Below are 18,827 nucleotides of genomic sequence, written 5' to 3'. Positions count from 1 at the left end.
TCGCTAGATCCTCATGCCGACCTTCCCAAGGCCAAGCAGCCGCCCAGGAAGGCCAGCACTGCAGCGAGGCGCTCTGGCCCCAGGCTCTCTGAACACCGGGCTACGCTGCCCGCTGTCTGAGGAACAGGAACTAAACGGAAAATCAGCCACTTGTCGGGTAACAAAGAGGAACTGAGGAGAATTTGGTAGAAATCGGTTACGAGCCTATGGCCATACCACCCTGAACACGCCCGATCTCGTCTGATCTCGGAAGCTAAGCAGGGTCGGGCCTGGTCAGTACTTGGATGAGAGAAATCGGTTATGAAAAGAAATCCTAGTAACAGTACAGTGAGACTAAACCATTCGGTTTTCCACTAAGAAGAAACGGCAGCTGAACACACTTAAAATTTTCAGCCAGAAATGGAAGTCCCGTTGGTTTCTGACAAGGACTTTAGGACAGTTCTCCTTGAAAAATGCCCACATGAGCAGTAGCTGCCAGACAGCCAGTATCTCCAGCCAGAACAGAAAAGAATTTAAACACAGCTCAATGCCAAGGTATTTCAGAGAGGCAAGAATGTTCTAGGGTGGGCTTCCCAACCCGGGTACCTGCTCGGGGAAAGGTGATTCTCCGCTGCAGGCCCATCGGGCCCTGCAAGATGCTGGGCAGCACTCCTGACCTCTACCCTCTAGATGTCAGCGGCACCCCCAACCCAAGTTGGGACACCCCAAAAGTCTCCAGACATGGCCAAATGTCCCCTGGGGGGAGGCAAATGGCCCTCAACTGAGGATCACAGCTCTTGGGTCACAGTTTTCACACTCGCTCCTTAGACCAGTGAGTGCACTGTTCATCGGGGTGGCACACTGAGCTCACGGAGCCCCATGGGACTGGGGGCTGCTCTGGCCAGAGGCCCACCCCCTTTCCCAAGGACGTTCTCTGCGCAAGGTGCATCGCACTCTCCCATTCCGACCGTCCTGCAGTGGGCCAGAGCTCCGAGGGGCAGGACTGCAGGCCCGAAGCATCAGACATGAGCAAGATCTTAGGGAGCCCACTCAGCAGCCATGAGGCTCCCGGGCCCCCAGGAGCCATGTGGTGCCTCCTGCAGGGGCAGGAGTCTTCAGGGGCCTGGCCCCTCGGGGAGCCTGGGAACCCGGGTGGTGCTGAGGTGTTTTGATGCTAGGCTCACTGCTCCCTCATTTGAACAGCATGTGCTGAAGACTGGACTTCTTTCTACTATTATTGGAAAGCTCTAGAACTGTGTTCTCTGACGACAGGCATACACACATGCACATACACACACACTACAGGAAATATGGATCCTGAAATTCTGATTTCTCTCTGTCTCAGAGAACAAACAACAGTAAAATCACTTAAGGCTGAGGCTGAGGCTTACGAACAGGGGAGGGCAGTGGGTGCGTACGCACATTTCCAACACCAGGACGTAACTGGTGGGGGTCTCGAAGGTATCAAGGAGGCCAACAAGCAGTGGGTGCTGGAGGTTCTGCAGGATTCCAAGCTCATGGGTGACCTGGTCACGCTTCATCAACTTCTTGTTCACAAACTTAGTGGCCACTGCTCGTTTGGTTCCTTTCTGATCACATTTTTTAACGACAGAGAATCTGCCCCTGGAAAACAGGTTGAGAAGGTCACTTTCAGAGGACTCTGAGTATGTCACAGAGAAAAGACTCTGCTAACCTAAATGGACTGGAGACCTGTCTGCAGGCCCTGCTCTCCCTGGGCACTCGTGGAGGAGCAGTGGCTCACAGTGACCCCGAGGGAGCCTGCCAGTCTCCGAGCCCCTCTGCCACTGACGGTGTCTTCTCCTTCCTGGAGGCAGGCTCCATTTCCTCACCCTGCACCTGGCCAGGCCACGTGCCCTCCTGACCTCTGGAAGTGGCAGAGGTGATACCATGGGGCTTACCAGGCAGCCCCCTCCTCTGCTCTCATGGAAAACCTTCCTTACCACGTCAAAGAGCTTGAGCTGTACGTGGTGGCTCCAGTCACCTCATGCCCCCTCCTTTCAGAAGGGATGCGTGTGTGGGTCTGGTCACCCACTGATAGCCCACGGCCTCTGATGCTCTACCCAGTAAACCGTACCCAAGAAGCTCAGAAGACCTTGACCTGACCTCGATGATAGGGTCCTGGACCTCGAGTCCGAGCTTACTACCGATGATGACTCTGGGAGCACCGGGGACAGCAAGGAATAGAGGTAAATCTGTAAATAAATGCTGAAATGGCCACACCACCTTGCTAATCCTCCCACAGAGAGGCACAGTCTATTTCTCTGGTGTTGAATCTGGCCTGGCCGGTGGGTTTTGTAGGCCCACGCAATGCTGGGGAAGTGTGGTTGCGGATTTCTGAGGCTGGGCCTTAAAAGGCTTTGCAGCTTCTGCTTTTGCTGTCTTAAAATGCTTCCGCCATTAAAATGCTTCCGTGAGGAAGCCCAGTGTGGAAGTCTATGTGGAGAGAGGCCCAGCGTCCCAGCCAGCTGAGGCCAGGAGAAACCAACAGATCTGCCTAATCATTCACATGTGTCAGAAGTGATAGTAAGTGTGTGTCTGGTGCAGCAGGGGTAAGCGAGGGCGTGTCAGCCTGACATACCAGTGGGTGAGCAGGTACCCGGAGGCGCACGGCCACTGTGGCCACAGGACTGTAGGAGGCTGCTGCTGGGGCAGTTTCTTGGAAAGCTTTTTAAAAGAGACAAGCTCAGCTGGCATGCTTTTGACCTCCTTCTCACCACATGGGTCATGACCCTGCACGTGGAGAAGTGCTGTGTGGACGGGCAGCAGGGCCAAGTCAGAAGGAGCCTGCCTGGGGGCCAGGACACTTCTGAGCCACTGCCCCAGGCCTGGCTGCCCCTTCTGGAGGGAACCAGCCTCTTTCTCTCTGTTTGGGCAGGAGGAAGGACCCTGCCCCTCCAATCTACATCTCCAACCTGAAGATCCCATTAAGCCTTCCTCAACTGGGACTCCCCAAGAGAATTAAATGTCAACCAAAAAGGGTCTGAGCGACTCTCCTCTGACTTCCCCAGGGACCGGACAGAGCTAGCACAGTCCTGGAGGCACAGCAGGAGGGTTAAGTCATTACATCAACAGACGGCTTATGGCATTAGGCCTTAATTCTCTCTTGGAACCCAAGCTGAAAACATCTTTACTCCCTCAATGTTTAATATCAAAAGGCAATTACAGATTATGTTTCAAATATAATTCATGTAACTTCTAACTGGTGGCAAAATTCCCTACTAATCTTATCAGCCTACTCTTACAGAGAGTTATGTCATACACTCTGCTCTCCTGGGAGGGGTCCTGGGTTTTATTTCATACCTGCCAAGCTCAGCCACTTCACTGTAGAAGGAGTCAAAGTTGTCTTTCCAGGTCACCATGATCCCATCACTCCCTGGACCTGCAAAAAGAGCATGATCTCCCCTGAACTTGGGTCATGTGGCGCTTCCTGGGAAGAAGTCTACAGGCCTGCGCTGTCCAATATGGCAGCCACACGTGGCTACCGAGCACCTGACCTGTGCTGGAGGCGTGAATACACACTGCAGGCCGGGACTTAGGACGAAAAGAGATGGATTCACGGGACAGAAATAAACACGCTTCCTTTACCATTATTTTCCCACTCGCATCTCCAAGGTGGGAGTCTTCTACCTTCCTAAGCTCCTTTAGCTTCTGCTACTGATTTCTTACAAAGCAAAAATCACCTGCATAGTTTGTGACATCTTTCACAAATTAAAACACTGGCGATTCTTCCCTTTTAAATTCAAGATTCTCTTTCTTCCTTGTGTCATGATCCAAGAATCAGATGATTTCCTTTCTCTGGTTTAATAAGGTTAAAATAGCTGGGGTGAAGACACATGGGATAAAAATGCTAAGCCAGTTCTGTTCATTGTCTACACACAGGGCACTCCCGGACTCAATACACCTTTTAGGTCAGATTCTTATTTTTGCTCTTGGAAGCAGTTTCCTAGAGCCGGGCAGCTGAAGGATGTACGGCAATGTCAGCACACGGCTGGCTTCCGTGGAACCAGAGCTGCAAACCAACCGGTACGTGTCGCCTACTGAGTATGTACCCAGGTCAGTGCAACCAGTGGGAATTTAAGAGGGCCTGAGATGTGGGTTCTGCCTCCAGGAGCTCACGGTCCGGCCAAGAAGAGAGAACAAGGCCTTGCTGGGCTGTAGACAGAGCAAGGGCTTCAGACCAGAGCGACACCGGGTCCTACCGTGGTTGCCCTGCGCTCCTAGGAGGGATGCTGTTAGGTCTCAGTGAGGCACAGAGTCTGCACAGGCCTCAGCCATGCTCCTTCCTCTCCTTCCACAGTCTGCGAGAAACCAACTTATAGGACATTCCCTCAGAGCCAAAGTGTCAACTGAGCAACTACGTAAAAGAGAAGTCAGATACGAGAATGTGTTTTGAGCACTGTGAGATGGAACACACCATGTTCCAACCTGGAGGATGGCACCGGCTGCTCGGATGCCCAGGGCCTGCAGTCAGTGGCCTGCACCGTGTACCTCCCCGAGACACCCTAGACATTGGGGTCTGCCACTTGCAGCTCTCATTGGGAAGGTCCCACAAGTGACTTACTGCCAATATTTCAGCCCTCTTGAGTGTGTTTGCGCAGGGGTGGGGTTTCTGGACCTGAAAGTCTGGGAAGATGTGTGCCCCTGGCTCAGGGGTGTCGCTTACCCAGCACCCTCAGACTGGCTGAGGATGAGGCTGAACCCATGTCGTTCACAGCGATGCATGTATAGATGCCATCATCTTCTGTGGTCACGCCAATGATCTTCAGAGTGGCCTCTCCCAAGTCACTGCCACACAGAGAACAACACACTGTGAGTCACAAAGGTACAGCTCCCCCAGTGACCATCCCTACCCTCTCTCCTTTGGGGTCACAGAAAATGACAGAGGAATACTGACAAGGAATTTCAGTGGAATTTTAATTTTTTTGCACACTCCGGCATGAAATGCTCCCTTGTGGGCAGCGTCAGGGTACAGAGGGCAAGTGAGGGGTGGATATGTGGTGGTCACAGTGGACGGAGGTCATGCTCACTGCCAGCGAGATCCACCCTCACCTGTAGGAGATGCTGTAGTGACCATCGTTGTTCAAGGTGTTGTGTTCAGGGCCCTTCCAGGTGATCGAGGCCTTGGGGCGGCCACAAACTCGACATCTAAGAACAACGGTCTCTCCTGTCTCACACGTGACCTCACTCAAGGGAATGACGAATTCTGGGGGAACTGCCAGAGAAAGGAGTCACTGACACCTGTCATCCTTGGCTCCCTTCCCACACCCACCAATCCCAACAAGAATGAGAACGAGTTGTCGCCCATGCCCTAGTACCCCAGAAAATCTGCTCCCCAGGTTATGCGCCAGTGTTCTACAACATGCCCCATAGAACCTACACTACGCAAAAGCAGAGGAATAAGATAACAGAACTCACCGTCATATATGTAATTGGGGTTGAGAAGCTGAAAAGGAAAGAGCACATGGATGTTGGCCAGAAACATGAACTGCTTTGAGATATGTTACTTTAATTCCCAGGCTACAGATGAACAGGAATACAACTTGACTTATGTGGGTCTCAAAACAGAGCACATTTTCACTGCCTTTAAGCGCTCTCAAAAAGCCTCATGTCATACAAATTTCAGCGAATTTTTGTTTTGCTACCCACAAACACAAAAGAGCCTCTTGAACTCAGAAATGTCCATTTTCCTCATCGAGTGGGCCGGGTTCGGCTGGTCCCTGGGCCCCTTCTGAAGAGTGGCCAGTGCCCTGACCTGAGCCCTTGTATTCCCTTTAGGGTTGTGCAAGCAACCACCCCCCAGCTAGGTTTAAGGCAGTCTGACGGGAATAAAGCTGACCGAAGCAAGCACCAAGGAAATGTGCTAAAGCCAGTGAGCCTGGGTGTCCAGCCTCCAGTCACTTCCCGGCAGTGCGCAGCGGGCAACTGGGGAAGTCAGTGCCACGGCTGCTTCACACTGTATACTTGGGAGAACCTGGCTCTGCATCACCAGAGCTGCTGGCAGCGTTCTTCGTAAGCTACATGTGCACTGGTCAGCGACGCAGGTACCCGGCGACTGGAAACGCGCATGCGCACCTGTGCCGGGAGCACGGTCCCCGCCAGCCCTCTACAAAGCGGGAGCTGCCGACAGGGCAGCGGGCGGTGATGGTGGGAGGCAGATGGCGGCAAGTGAGGCCAGGTGCCAGGCCCACGACTCCTCCTGGGCCGCCACTAGCCCAGCCACTGCCTCGGGAATGAATGATGTAGGCTCCTGGGCCATCACCAGCCTTGCCCTGGGAATGAATGATGCAAGCTCCTGGCCGTCACCAGCCCTGCCACTGCCCCAGGAATGAATGAGGCAGGCTCCTAGGCTGCCACCAACCCCGCCGCTGCCCCAGCAATGAATGAGGCAGGCTTCTGGGCTGCCACCAGTCCTGCCGCTTACCCGCAGGGATGGCCAAGGCTCTTGGAGATGCTCATACGCACCTTCACAGATACCTTGTTGCTGAGCCCCTCCCGCGACTTCCGATAACCGTTCTCCAACTTGCCTTCCCGCTTGCCGTCTTTATCTTTTTTCTCAGATTTTTTCCTTAAACGGAGTGCTGTGTGCCAAGATGTTGACTTCCTAGGGGGAAAATAACATGTTGGTAGTGTTACATCTTTCCAGTGTTCAGCAAGCGATTCCTGAAAGCCTTAGAGAAAAGCTGAGTAGCCCACTTAAGGATTTGGGGTGACTGAGGCTCCCTGGCACCAGTGAGCTCCGCTGAGGGAAACCCGCCTGTGGGTCTCAACCATCAGAAGGGAAAGTAGCTCTTCACTTTTGAGGATTAAAAATACCAAAGTGCTGGTAATGGTCAATTTTATGTATCAACTTAACTGGGCTATTGGGTGCCCAGAAATGTGATCAAACATTGTTCTGGGTGTTTCTGGATGAGATTAACATTTTAATTGGTAGAGTAAAACACACTGCCCTCCACAACACTGGAAGCCCCCTCCAATCAACTGAAGGTTTGAGTAGAACAAATAGATGGGCTTCCCTGAGCACGAGGGAATTCTCCAGCAGAATGGGTCCCCAGCCCACGGCCCTCACTGCAGATTCCGACTTCCTAGTCTCCATAACTGTGTGAGCCAATTCCTTACATTGCCTGCTTCCTCCCTGGAACACATACACACACACACACACACACACACACACACACACACACACACACACAATCTCTCTCTCCTACTCTCCTATTGGTTCTCTCTGGAGAACCCTAATATAAGGCCCAAAAACACTCTTTGATAAAACAAAGTACAAAACAGGAATCTTGAACAATGTGCTAGAATAAAACATGCCTATCAAGGAGAAACAGGACAAGGGGATTGAGGAGAGGCTCTCTGTAGCCTGAACTCAAGGCCCCTTCCCTGTGGGACTGTAAGGTCCAAACCCGGAGGTGCAGGGTGGTGCTGGGATGCGGACCAGCCTGAGCTGCGAACCCAGACAAGGGTCCTCCATGCTTGTAGAGGAGCACGACCACTGCCACACTGCCTTTGGGTCTACTGGTTTGGGCTGATCCCTACCACAGGTCAAATAGATTCAGGGAAGGGCAGGGTTTTAAACCAGCACCTGAATTCAGTTTTCTTTAAAAACCAAAACAATCGGGCTCTCTGCTCCGCAGGAAGCCGGCTTCCCCCTCTATCTCTGCCTGCTGCTCTGCCTACTTGTGATCTCTCTCTCTGTGTCAAATAAATAAATAAAATCTTTAAAAACAAACAAAACAAAACAAAATTTAATACAGCAAAACTGGTCATTTCTTAACTGAATGAACCTTCTGGAAGAGGTGAGGCGTGATGGTGATGGCACCACACAGATGTTCACCGGCAGCTCCCGGAATGAGCGTCTGCCCGGCTGCGCCCTTGGCATAGCCGGCTAAGGAGTCAGAGGTCCTTGGGGAATCCTCATCCCCAGCCCGAGACCTTCGGAGACTATAGTACTATTGTAAATACCCCAGTAGCTTAAAAAGGCTGTCTGTCTGCAAATGGAGGGTATTAAAAGAGCCTGTCAGAACAAGTCTGAGAGATGAAGGGCCACCCCGTCCTCACTCAGGGGCTCCACACTGTGCGCAGAGATGAACTCGCCCCGACAGACGACGCTGCTGCTCTCTCGCTGGACCTCCCGCCTCCCAGGGCCTCTAGGCCTCCCTCGCGCGCAGGCCCCTCGGCCCTTGGCTGGCCTGCCCGGGACTCACTTGAGAGTCCCATCGGGGTTCTCCATGATGACTGCACTGGTATGCCCCAGGACGAAGCCTGGAATCCAGCCCTCGGCTGCGGGGCACTGGTCAGTGGCGGCTCGGAACACCAGAAACATGTTCTGTTGATTGCTGGCCAGAATTTGAACGACCTCTCCTTGATAGACGTTTATCTCATCCTCCTTCACTGCCGTGTAATCGTGTGTCACCAACATGGTGGAGATGTTGCTACTGCTGCTACTTTCACTCTGGAGCGGGAAAGACCAAAACAAGAGGCAGAGGGGAACTGAAACGAGATCTGAGGTCATGAACTCGCTTGTCAGCGCGCGCCGCAGTGTGACGACCCAGAGCGGGGCTCACCAGACAGACACGAGGCACCTGCCCTCCTCTCCATGCGCTCTTTAGTTATCTTTGTGCCTCTTTTTGGGTAATGAAAAATCAGGATTTCTCTAGAAAGCAACGCAAACAACAATCTAGATTCAATCACCGCAATGATGACCCTTTGCTTTTGGGAGCTTCATCTACTGTCTTAATCCCATCTTCCTTGCACCCTCCAAGGAATGGCTCAGTCCTCCTGTGGATGCCATGCTGCCTTGTCACTGGGACTACCAGGCTCATTTTAAAAAGTATTATTACGTTCAAAGGCCACGGAGAGTAGCTCCTCAGCTCACTGACTCAGCAAATGATGGAGCGACCCCAAGTCTGCCAGAGAAAACATTCCCCGAGAACGCATGTCCGAGGATCCTGACAAGCTGCTGACAGGCCTCATCACTTTTACCTCTTTCTCCTTTGAAAAGAATGAAGAACACCTGAAAAGGGAATCAGCGCTGTTCTGCTCTCATGGATAGTCACTCTGCCTGCCGTATGTGGCCCTCAGTGAGCGGCCCTGAACTTGCACAACTCAACTGTCCCGAAGGTGCTGTTGCCACGGGAACACAAAGATTACACAGCATTGCAGAGCAGCTGTGGACACCGCAGGCCCCATGACTCAAGCTCCGGGAACAGCCTTTGGCATGAGAAAACCTATTCTCTTCTGGAGTCCTAGCGGGGCCCAGTATCTTGGTTCACCGTGTCTCTAAGGTCCACCACAGTGACGGACACGTAGCAGACACGCAGTACATATTCAGCGACTCAATGAGGCAAGACGGCAAGAGTAAAACACAGATCGTTTCTTAAGGCCACCTACCTAGGCCCACAAGCTGAGTGGTGTCAGCTGCTGAGTAGAAGAAACACAAATGGCAAATGGCAGTATTTGTCCCCAGCTGTCATGTACCAAGTGACCCTTTTGTTCCAGGGGAGGAGGAGGAAGCTGACACCACGGGCACATCCTGAGCTACATCTTGCTCAATGCCCCCTATCAACAGGTGGGGCGCGGGAAAGGGCGTCGTGCCCTGCTCCTGGTAGAGCTTGTCCTCAGAGGCTCCCACCAATGATGTCGTCTGACTGCTTGCGGGTCCCCCGGGCTCCGAGGATGCTAGCCTCTGCTGGGCTCTTGGGTGCCCGGGGAAGCTCCCAGGTGGCATGGTTGCAACCGTCAGCCAACCCTGCCACGTGCCTGTCAGTCCTGGGCTACTGAGCTGGTGTTAAGATGCGCGGGAGCAGACGGGTGGGCCGCCGTTAACAAGCCAGTGTGCGGAGGATTCTGGGGTGCGGAGCTAGGACTCTGGCCCCAACGCAGCAGAGTGCCAAGCTCTGGTTCTGTCTCAGCTGGGAGTCTGTTGCAGATTCCTACTTCTCGTGGGTCCCCATGCTGTCCACGTTAGGCTACGGCCTGTGCACATTCACTTATGCCATTTTATTCTTTTAGCATGTACTTTATTCTGACTTATATAGCAACACCCAATAGTTTCTAGATCACAAAGCCAAATTGGCTGGAAAATGCAAACAAAAAGCAACTTATGTGGCACAGCTGCTTTTGGCCACAGAGCATCCCAAGCTCTCTCATAATTTTGCCACAATAATAATTGCTATCAGTATTTTCTGAACAACCCCTAGGCGCCAAGCTAAGTATCAGGCATTTAAAATCTGTCTCCCTTAGTTGTCGAAGCCACCTTCCCGGCTGGCACAATTATCACCCCCTTACAGAACGGGGGGTTGGGCATGTGCGTGGGCCATCTGGCCTCGGAGACGAAGGCAGGGGTGCACTTCTACCGCTGCCAGGTGGGCAGGTGCAGACAGATTGTGCATCCACATTTGGGGGCTGGCATAGTCACCATGTGGGTTGGTCCTCATCCACTCCACTTCTGCTCTCAGCAGAACTTTCCAGAAGGTGCCCATGAAAGGAGCAAGATGAACCCAGGCCATGGGCTGGGCACAGCTGCTCGGCTGTGACTGCAGACAGCTCCGTGGAAGTAGCCAAGAAGGAAGGTGGTCACTGCTGACCCACTAGGAGGATAAGATGACCGAACTGGGTAGAAATGGGGCAGGGCGACAGTTGCTTTTAACCAGAACATGTAAGAGTCCTAGAGGACATGTTCACATCCCCATTTAGGCCCCTAGTGGTCTTCCTGGCCTTCCAGGGCATTTCCGTAAGGCACTCTGACTCATCAAAAACACTGGCAATCTCCCTTTCCAGGTTACCTACCACCTAAGAAAAAGTGAGAAGCAACTTTTGCAGCCTAAAGCTGAAACATACGGCACCTGTGACTGTGCCTCTGTCTCAGGGCATCCTGGAAGGGAGCCGGGTGGTGACGGTGAGTTGTGTGTGCTCTCAGGCGACCCGGGGACCAGCGTGGCATCTGAGTCGGAGCAGCTGAGATTCATTCTGAAGCACAGACTCTGAGCGCTCCTCATCCGAGGGAGGGGAGTGTCCAGGTGAGGAGTAGCTTGGGAGCTGTTCCCCAGCCTAATTCCGCAATCTGCAGGGGTCTCAGCTGTAAGGCCATGCCTGCCTCCCGAGTATTCAGCAGGATGTGGACAGGCATGGCGTCCCTGCGGACCTCTGCCTCTTTTCCTCTGGCTGAAGGAACTCACCCACTTTCCTAGCATTTCAGACCCAACTGGGGGCCAGGCTACCCTGCCAGGTCATTGTAAGGCACCCACAAAGACGACACGGGTCACAGCCACTGCAGCAGACGCCTGCCTGGACCACTTATTCTAGCAAATAAAAGTCAAGGGCAAATAAGTGTACCAAGACCCATTTCCTAATTTCTTCCTCAATTAAATATAAAGATTGAGTTTAACAAAATATGTAACAAATAGGAAGAAAAGAGAAGGCCACGTCAACCCAAACAGGGCATTAACAGAAGTCCAGAAAAGAATTAGAGAGACATGCAAAAGCTAGATTTGTTTTCATAAAGAGAGACACAGACCCTTTTAGGGAAATGTATTTAAAAATTTATAAAGCGATCAAACATACACTCGTTGGAACAGTTCTATTCTCTCACGCATGCCTTTAGGAAAAGTGTTAGAGGTCAGGCCATCTGCCGTGTAGGAAAACAGCTGGGTAGGATAGTGAGGAAGCCACAAAATGGGGGAGAAACCCACCACAGCAACCTTTCTGCTTGAGGACACAACATAGGTGTGGGCAAGAGGAGGGCGAGGAAGCCCAGAGCGCCCGCAGCGCGCCCCCTGCTGGGCAGAAGGCAGGATGGTCGCAACCGCTGGCAGGAGCCCGGGCTCCAGAGGCCCTACAGCAAGCAGTCTCTTCCAGAGTGAAAGTTGGGGGAAGCAAGTATTTCCACTGGAGAGATTCCTTTCCCCCATTTTGTCTGCTATAGTTTGCTGTGAGTTGCTGTTGGAAGTTTTCTTGAGGGATTTTTTTTCAGCAGAGGAGTCAAAAATGCTGCAAAGATAATTTAAGGCATAAAAGAGCACAACCAAGCCATGAGCAGAAAGCTTGAAGTGTACAGATTCCAATTTAAATAGGAAGTAAACAGCAGGGACACTGACCCCTCTAAAAAAAACGTGTGTGAGGAAAGCAGGGGTAAAAAGGAAGTTCCAAGATATTCTGCTGGTCAGAGAGCGTGAAAGACGCACAGGTGTTGTGTTCAGAAGGTTACCGGTCTGGCTTCCCGGATTAAGGAGACACACACAAAGCAAGGAGCGAGTTAGTAGAGACGAGAGCAGCGCTGTTCCCGCGGCAGGAGGGGTTAGAAGGCGGCTGGTCCGCAGGCTCCGGGCGGAGAGCTGACCATTGCAGACGGTGCCGGCCGGAGGGCCAGGAGTTAGTAGGAGGAGAGCAGCGGCCACGGGGAGGTTTAGAAGAGCTGGCGGGACAGAGGCAGTGGGGCGGGCGGGCGCAGGCTGCCGGGCGTTCTTACCCCGTTGCTCTGGGTGGACTGCACGGACTGCTCGCTGGCCGAGGAGCACGTGCTCATGCGGTCCGTGTCCTTGCCGGGGGCCGTGTGGCGTTGTGCCTGCCGCTGGAGGGAGTCACTGTCCCCCGGGAAGGTGAAGGAGCCCGGCCGGCTGGCGGGGGATGCAGGGATGGAACTCCAGAAGGAGCCCCCCTTCTGCAGGGGGCTGCTGGGGGGAAAGGGCTCCTTGCCAATCGGAGAAGGGAACGCGGTGGCCACAGGCGAGTTCAGAGGCGAGACGGCCCCGGGCCTGGGCTTTCCTAGGGGCAGTGAGCCCAGGCTGCTCCTCGAGCGGCTGTCCTCCTGGTTGGCCCGTGCCTCCTTGGCGTCCGCATCGCGGCTGGCGCCGGCGGCACTCCCTGAGGACTTCCTGGGGCTCTCAATCACCTTCATCTTGGGGATGTGCTCGGAATCTTGCTGGGGGCCTTCAGGCTCTCCCGGAGCGTGCCTGCCGGGCTGGCCAGGGCCGGCCTCCGGGGCAGGGCTGCTGCCGGGAAGGGGCGGTGCAGGGCCGGGAGTGGACATACCTGACATCTTGTCTGCCTCTGCCTGGCTCGAGGCTGCAGAGGAGACCAGCACGGGGGAGTGGTGTCGGACAGGCTGGGGGATCCGGGAGGGTCTGCTCCTGCTCGAGCTGGGGAGGCCGCTGCAGCTGCCGGGGCCAGTGCTGGGGTTGCCGCCTCCGGCGCCTGGGGCCCCGCCGCCGCTGCTGCCCCCGCTGCTGCCCCCACCACCGCCACCCCCGCTCCCGCTGTGGTTCCTCTGATACTCGATGGGTGATGTCAAGGCTGTAAAGCAAGAGAGACACAGAGAAAAGATTGTCAGGGAACCAAGCAAAACATCCTCAGGGGCAAAGGAGAAAGGCACGGGATCTCACGGAAACGGTATTCTGGTCCTGAATGCCCCCTTCCCCAGGCAAGTGGGGGCTCATCCCCAAGCCTTCCAACCATGATGACCTTTAAGCTCCCACCCATGCTGGAAGCAGCGGACAGACACCATCCATCAGTAAAGGCAAAGGTCTTAAACGCCTCTCGTCTGTCGATGAACAGCTTACGTGTATGGGAGGTGCGCCTTTGTGAGTGGCTGCAGCCGAGAAGGCCGAGGAAGCACCAAGTGTGTGAGGACTAGCGTGGCGCTGACTGGGACAGCCTGGGAGCAGCGAGCAGAGTTCCTGCATCCCTGCCAAGTGGAGGAGGCCAGCTGCCTGTGTGGGAGAATCGCAGACGGCAGCGGCTCCCACAGAGTGGGAACATTCAGCCCAGCTGCCATAAAGGTCTTCTTTAAACCCGAGAGGTCAGGAAAAGAAGAACCCGGCTGGGAGCTGAGGAATCCCTTGGTTTCCCTGCAGGCTCGCAGGATGGCAGCGTTAGGGACACCTCTGCTTTGCAGATTTGGCACAAGAGACAAGGGATGGTAAAGAGCTCCACAGAGACCCCCGCGGGTCGTGGAGCTGTCCCATCTCCCCCTCCGGCAATTGAGTTTGTACGGCTTATCCGCAGGAAACTGAAGGGAACGTGCCGAATAAGATATGGGGAGATATGGGGCGCCTGGGTGGCTCAGTGGGTTAAGCCGCTGCCTTCGGCTCAGGTCATGATCTCAGAATCCTGGGATCGAGCCCCGCATCGGGCTCTCTGCTCAGCAGGGAGCCTGCTTCCTCCTCTCTCTCTGCCTGCCTCTCTGCCTGCTTGTGATCTCTCTCTGTCAAATAAATAAATAAAATCTTTAAAAAAAAAAAAAAAGATATGGGGAGGTATGAACACAAACTTTCGAAGCGTTAAAACCTCTGAGAAATAAAGCAATTAGGCAGAACCCCTTCCTGCCTGGGAGGCATCAGGCAGGTGGGAATAAGCATTTTGTAGCCCAGTGACATTTTACTAAGTCTGTCCTGGCCATGGCCTCTTACTGGAACAAGGGGCGAGAGGGAAGAGTGTCACATGTCCAGAGCTCCCAGGCCATTCCTGACGGTGCTCCATCCTCTGGAATCGGTCCTTCCCGTAGACTGAGGGCATCTAGTACAGTTTCGCAGCCTGCAATACTCTGGCTTCCAGTTTGGGAGGCAGTTCATTTTATTTTCAAGACATAAAAGTTGACCGAGCCCTCCCAACGCCCGCCTGCTATGGATGACCATGCAACGCGTCACTGCAGCCTGCACTGGCTGTCATGGCACAACTTTTTCCTACATTCACAGGGATGGTCCCCGAACCCCCACGAGCCCCATGTAGCCAACCACAGGTGTAAAAATTGATCAGTCTTGCTTAACTACCAGGCAGCTGGCCGCGCCTTGTCCCAACCTGCCTTGCCCTTGATTTTGCAGTGAATGCCTGTGTTTGTGACTCTTGAACATCATGCAGGTGTGAAGGTGGTTTTAGGGTGACAAAGAAATGACAACATCCTGTTGGACTGGGGCACAGACAGAGAACACGGACATGGAGAAAAGGGACAAAGAGAAGGCATTAAATGAGTTATCTAGTTTCCGGCCAAATTCTCAGAGCTCATCAGTGATGGCCCAGTTAGATGCAGAGTCAGAGTCGGCCATCAACAAGGGAAGCAGGAGGCAGTTGCAGGTCACCCACAGAACGAGTCAGAGGAGTTATCTAAACCGTAAGGTCAGTACGGTCACCCTCCTACAGAGAAAACACAGCCCCTAAGGTGCTTTGCAGCTTCCTGTCATCACGCATGTCGTGGAAGCTGGGAAGGAAAACTACAGGTCTTGTTTTCTAACGGGAGGTGGGAGGTATGAAAAAGCAATGCAAGCAAAAGCAAGTTTCAGAGGTGCACTGGAGAAGGTCTACAATATCCGTGTCTACTTCTGTCTGCTGCCTCAGTCTTTCTCAAGCACTCCCTTCCCAGGACAGGGCTCCAGGGCACATATGGTGCGAGAGGCCGTGTGGACACGTGCCTGACACGTGCCCAGGGCAAGGGCCTGCTGGGAACCTTGACTCTGCCACAAAAAATTTGTGGGACTTTAAGTAACTTACTGACCTAGCCAGTGCCTCAGCTTCCTCATCTGTAAAATGGGCTAACAACCGGTACTTGCCACCAGGGGTCGTTGTGAAAAGGAACTGAAGTAACACACAAGTGCTTATTAGGACAGAGCCTGAAACACAGTCTGGGCTAACTCTGTCTGGTCATCATGAGCAGGACGCAGCAGGAGAGAGAAGAGAAACAGAAATGTGTACCTCCAACAAAACACCCACCCAGTAACAAAACATACATTACCATTTAAAAAATTGCGCTGGTTTTCTAAAATTTGGTTGATTTCATGGATCCAAGTTTGCCGGACACTTGGACTGGATGAATGTAAAATGAAGGTCTCCACCACACCACCCGTCCTCGATGTCAGAGCAAATTTACACGGATCGTTTTCCACATTTTCCTCCAGGCAAAGGCAACTCACCTTAAAAAGAGTAAAGCATTATTCATAATGGCCAAAAGGTGAACGTAACACAAGTGTGCGTTGATTGATTGATGGATAAAGAAAATGTGGTCTCTGGAATGAGGGAAGGGGTATTACTCAGCCTTAAAAAGGAAGCACAGGCTGACATATGCTACAGCGTGGATGAACCTTGAGGATGTCATGCTTTGTGAAATAAGCCAGTCCCAGGAAGACAAATAGTGTTAGGATTTCTTATAGATGAAATAAGACTTTGAGGGGTCAAAGTCACAGAACCAGAGAGTGGAACAGTGGGTGCCAGGGGCTGGTGGGAGGGCGAATGGGGAGTGGTTGTTTCAAGAGCACAGAATTTTGGTTTTGCAGGTAAGGAGAGTTCGGAGGTGGATGAGGGGATGGCTGCACAGCAGTGTGAATGTGTGTAATGCCACCGAGCTGCACACGGACAGATGGTTGAGATGGCGAATTTATGCGTATTTTACTATAATAAAAACAAAGCACATTTATTCCCACTGGTCAGGTGCAATGATGTAAAGTTCATCCTATGTCAAAGTTGAAACAACCAGTTTTGGGTTGAGCTGTCATTTTTACTGCCTGGGAAATCATCATCTTGAAGCTTTTCAATGACTTTTCAAACTCAGAGACGAGGGGATTAACTAATAATGTGAATATTAACTAGAAACATGGGCCTGGAAATTACCTGATTTCAAATGCATTTATGATGAGCCAGTTTGTGTATCCCTTCCTTCTCTGCCCCAGGAATAAAATGACACTATTTAAAAACCTTGACTATTCATAGGACATGTGTTATGAAGTTATAGGTGATACTGCACGTGGGATAGTTTCACTGAAGCAAGAACATAGAATTTCTAAGCTGCTGGAGTGGAGCGGAGAAGTCAGGAGCCTTTTGGAAGAACAGGTAAGATGTCCAGAGGATGGAGGGTGCATAGTGACAACCTGGGGGGAGGGCTGGAGGATGGTGGGAGATAGAATAGGCCCGAAGGTTCGTAGAGCCCAGCTTGAGTGCCTCCCTAGGTTCTGATGGGCAAAAGAGCCTCCTGTAGCCCAGAGCAGGAAAAAGTAGGAAGGCTGCTGTAGGGGCCAATGGAAGCCTCATGGGGAGCGGGATGGTGTGGTGTCCCACCTGTGTGCTGAGACCTTAGGGCTCAGAGGGCCTAAGAGGGTCCCTGCCCCTGTTCCTGACAGGGAGCCTAGCAGCCCAGGGTAGGAGGCCCTAACACAGGGAAGCAGGTCTCCCTTCTCAGCTCAGGGCCTGCATTGCTGCAGAGGTGGGAGGAGCAGGAATGGAGATGGGAGCAGGGAGGGGAGGAAGACAGACTGCATCTCCCAGGGACTGTTTGCTGGGACCTCAAGCCCCCTTCTCTGCTTTTTTTCTATCTGGCCCTTGGTTTGTCCCATTTATAGGACTCCAGGCCATCTGCAATTATTTTGTCTGGTTACTTGTGTCTCTCCTTCATCAGAGAACTAACTATTCGAGGGTGTGGACTGCCTGTCTGGTTTACCCCTGCGGCCCCATGCCGAGCACTGAGCGCTCAGTGTGTCTGCATTGAGTGGAGGAGAATAAGACGACACTGGGAAAGCTTTCTGCTTTGGCCTTACAACAGTACTCCAAATCTGTGTCTCTGAACATTGTACATGGTTCTAGGAAAGGGGTACATAGGAACTAACCAAGACAAAGTCTTCTCGTCCTGGTCACACAGAGATGTGTGTGAACCATGAGCCACTTCAGAATGTGGACAGTACAGGGATGGTGTGAACTTTTAAAAGTGCTAAAACGTTTTAGGAAAATTTTAAAATATTCAATAAACAAAAGATCAGGACAGATCATCACTGAAAAGGAAACAGTTTATCAGTATGACGGCTATGTGTATCAGCACAATTACACATTACCTTGATGCTATTCTTAAACAGGAATCCTGGCATCGAGAAGCCCTTTTTTTTATCAAGTGGTTCACTGAAAATGACGATCTGCTCAAAGAGGAAAACTCGCCTCTCTTTACAGCGAGGCAGAAGTCCCGAGTCTTGGTCTGTGACCAAGAATGTGTCCTGTAAGAGCAGCTTGCCCTGGGCAACAATTTTACCCTAAAAGGGGGGGCAAAGGAAAAGGAGAGAACATTTCATTCTAAGTCAAAGTATCTTTTGTTCTGTTTTTTTTGTTGTTGTTGTTCCCACAAAATGTGTTTTTCTTCTATTAATTTATAGAGCTTAAAAATTTCATTTATTGTAATGAGTTCTTAGCCCCAGATGGAGTAATCATCTAGATAAAATTCTTGCCAAACTCTGTGTAAGTCTCTGGCCTCAGTTACGAACAAAGACAGAGTGGGTGGAAAGTGTATAGTTTGCACTGGAACGGGTTCTCGAGGCACAGTCCCTGGGCCCAGCTGCACTGGCATCCTGGCAGGACCTTAGTAATGCACAGGGACCTGTGTTTTCAGAAGCCCTCCAGGAGAGTCTGTGTGTGCTTTCCTGAGAACCACGGCACCAGAACTTTATATCCTAAATCTCTAGTAAAACAGTAGGCAAGAAAAGCAGAAATGTGTCCCCTTTCCTTACTTAGTAGTTGAATTTGTGAAAATTCTGAGTATCTTTAAGATACTAATAAGGCAATATATGTAATATCAATAGTCTGGCAACTCATAGAAACGTCAGACTAACAATGCATACAATGAGCCTGAAGTCAAGCTCCCAGGGAGAGTGGAGGGGCAGGGGTCCCCTGCTTCCCACTACCTGCCAGGGAAGGCACCTGCCACTACAGCAGCGGAGGGCCCACGAGACAGAGCAGGTCCTGCCTATTTCCGCCATCAGGCGCTGGGTTGTGAGCAAAGGAAGGTCGTCAAATAACAAATCAAATACACTAAAAGAAGTTGAAAGAAAAGATCAATCAGGTTCAAGAACAGTTAGAGGAGACAG

General features: G+C 52.3%; 1 protein-coding gene across 3 annotated transcripts in view; it reads right to left on the bottom strand.

Annotated features, from left to right (window-relative positions):
• Positions 1-18,827, bottom strand: part of TRIO (trio Rho guanine nucleotide exchange factor) — a 223,969-nt gene that overhangs the window by 3,942 nt on the left and 201,200 nt on the right. The window contains exons 45-54 of one of the 3 annotated variants that reach the window (XM_032861881.1): positions 17,808-17,999; positions 15,725-15,902; positions 12,470-13,293; positions 8,208-8,455; positions 6,463-6,601; positions 5,416-5,443; positions 5,050-5,212; positions 4,664-4,785; positions 3,301-3,379; positions 1,402-1,602 (exon numbers count right to left, since the gene is read on the bottom strand). In XM_032861881.1, coding sequence (XP_032717772.1) covers positions 1,402-1,602; positions 3,301-3,379; positions 4,664-4,785; positions 5,050-5,212; positions 5,416-5,443; positions 6,463-6,601; positions 8,208-8,455; positions 12,470-13,293; positions 15,725-15,902; positions 17,808-17,999 — 2,174 coding nt within the window. Of the gene's footprint in view, positions 1-1,401; positions 1,603-3,300; positions 3,380-4,663; positions 4,786-5,049; positions 5,213-5,415; positions 5,444-6,462; positions 6,602-8,207; positions 8,456-11,962; positions 11,992-12,469; positions 13,294-15,724; positions 15,903-17,807; positions 18,000-18,827 lie in introns of those variants that run through there. The other 2 variants (XM_032861883.1, XM_032861882.1) reach the window with 2 other exon arrangements.

The sequence above is a fragment of the Lontra canadensis genome, unplaced genomic scaffold (assembly GCF_010015895.1).
Source record: "Lontra canadensis isolate GAN:19392208 unplaced genomic scaffold, GSC_riverotter_1.0 scaffold22, whole genome shotgun sequence".
Classification (NCBI taxonomy): Eukaryota; Metazoa; Chordata; class Mammalia; order Carnivora; family Mustelidae; genus Lontra; species Lontra canadensis.
The sequence above is the reverse complement of the archived record's forward strand: the minus strand, read 5'-3'. Positions and strand labels throughout refer to the sequence as shown.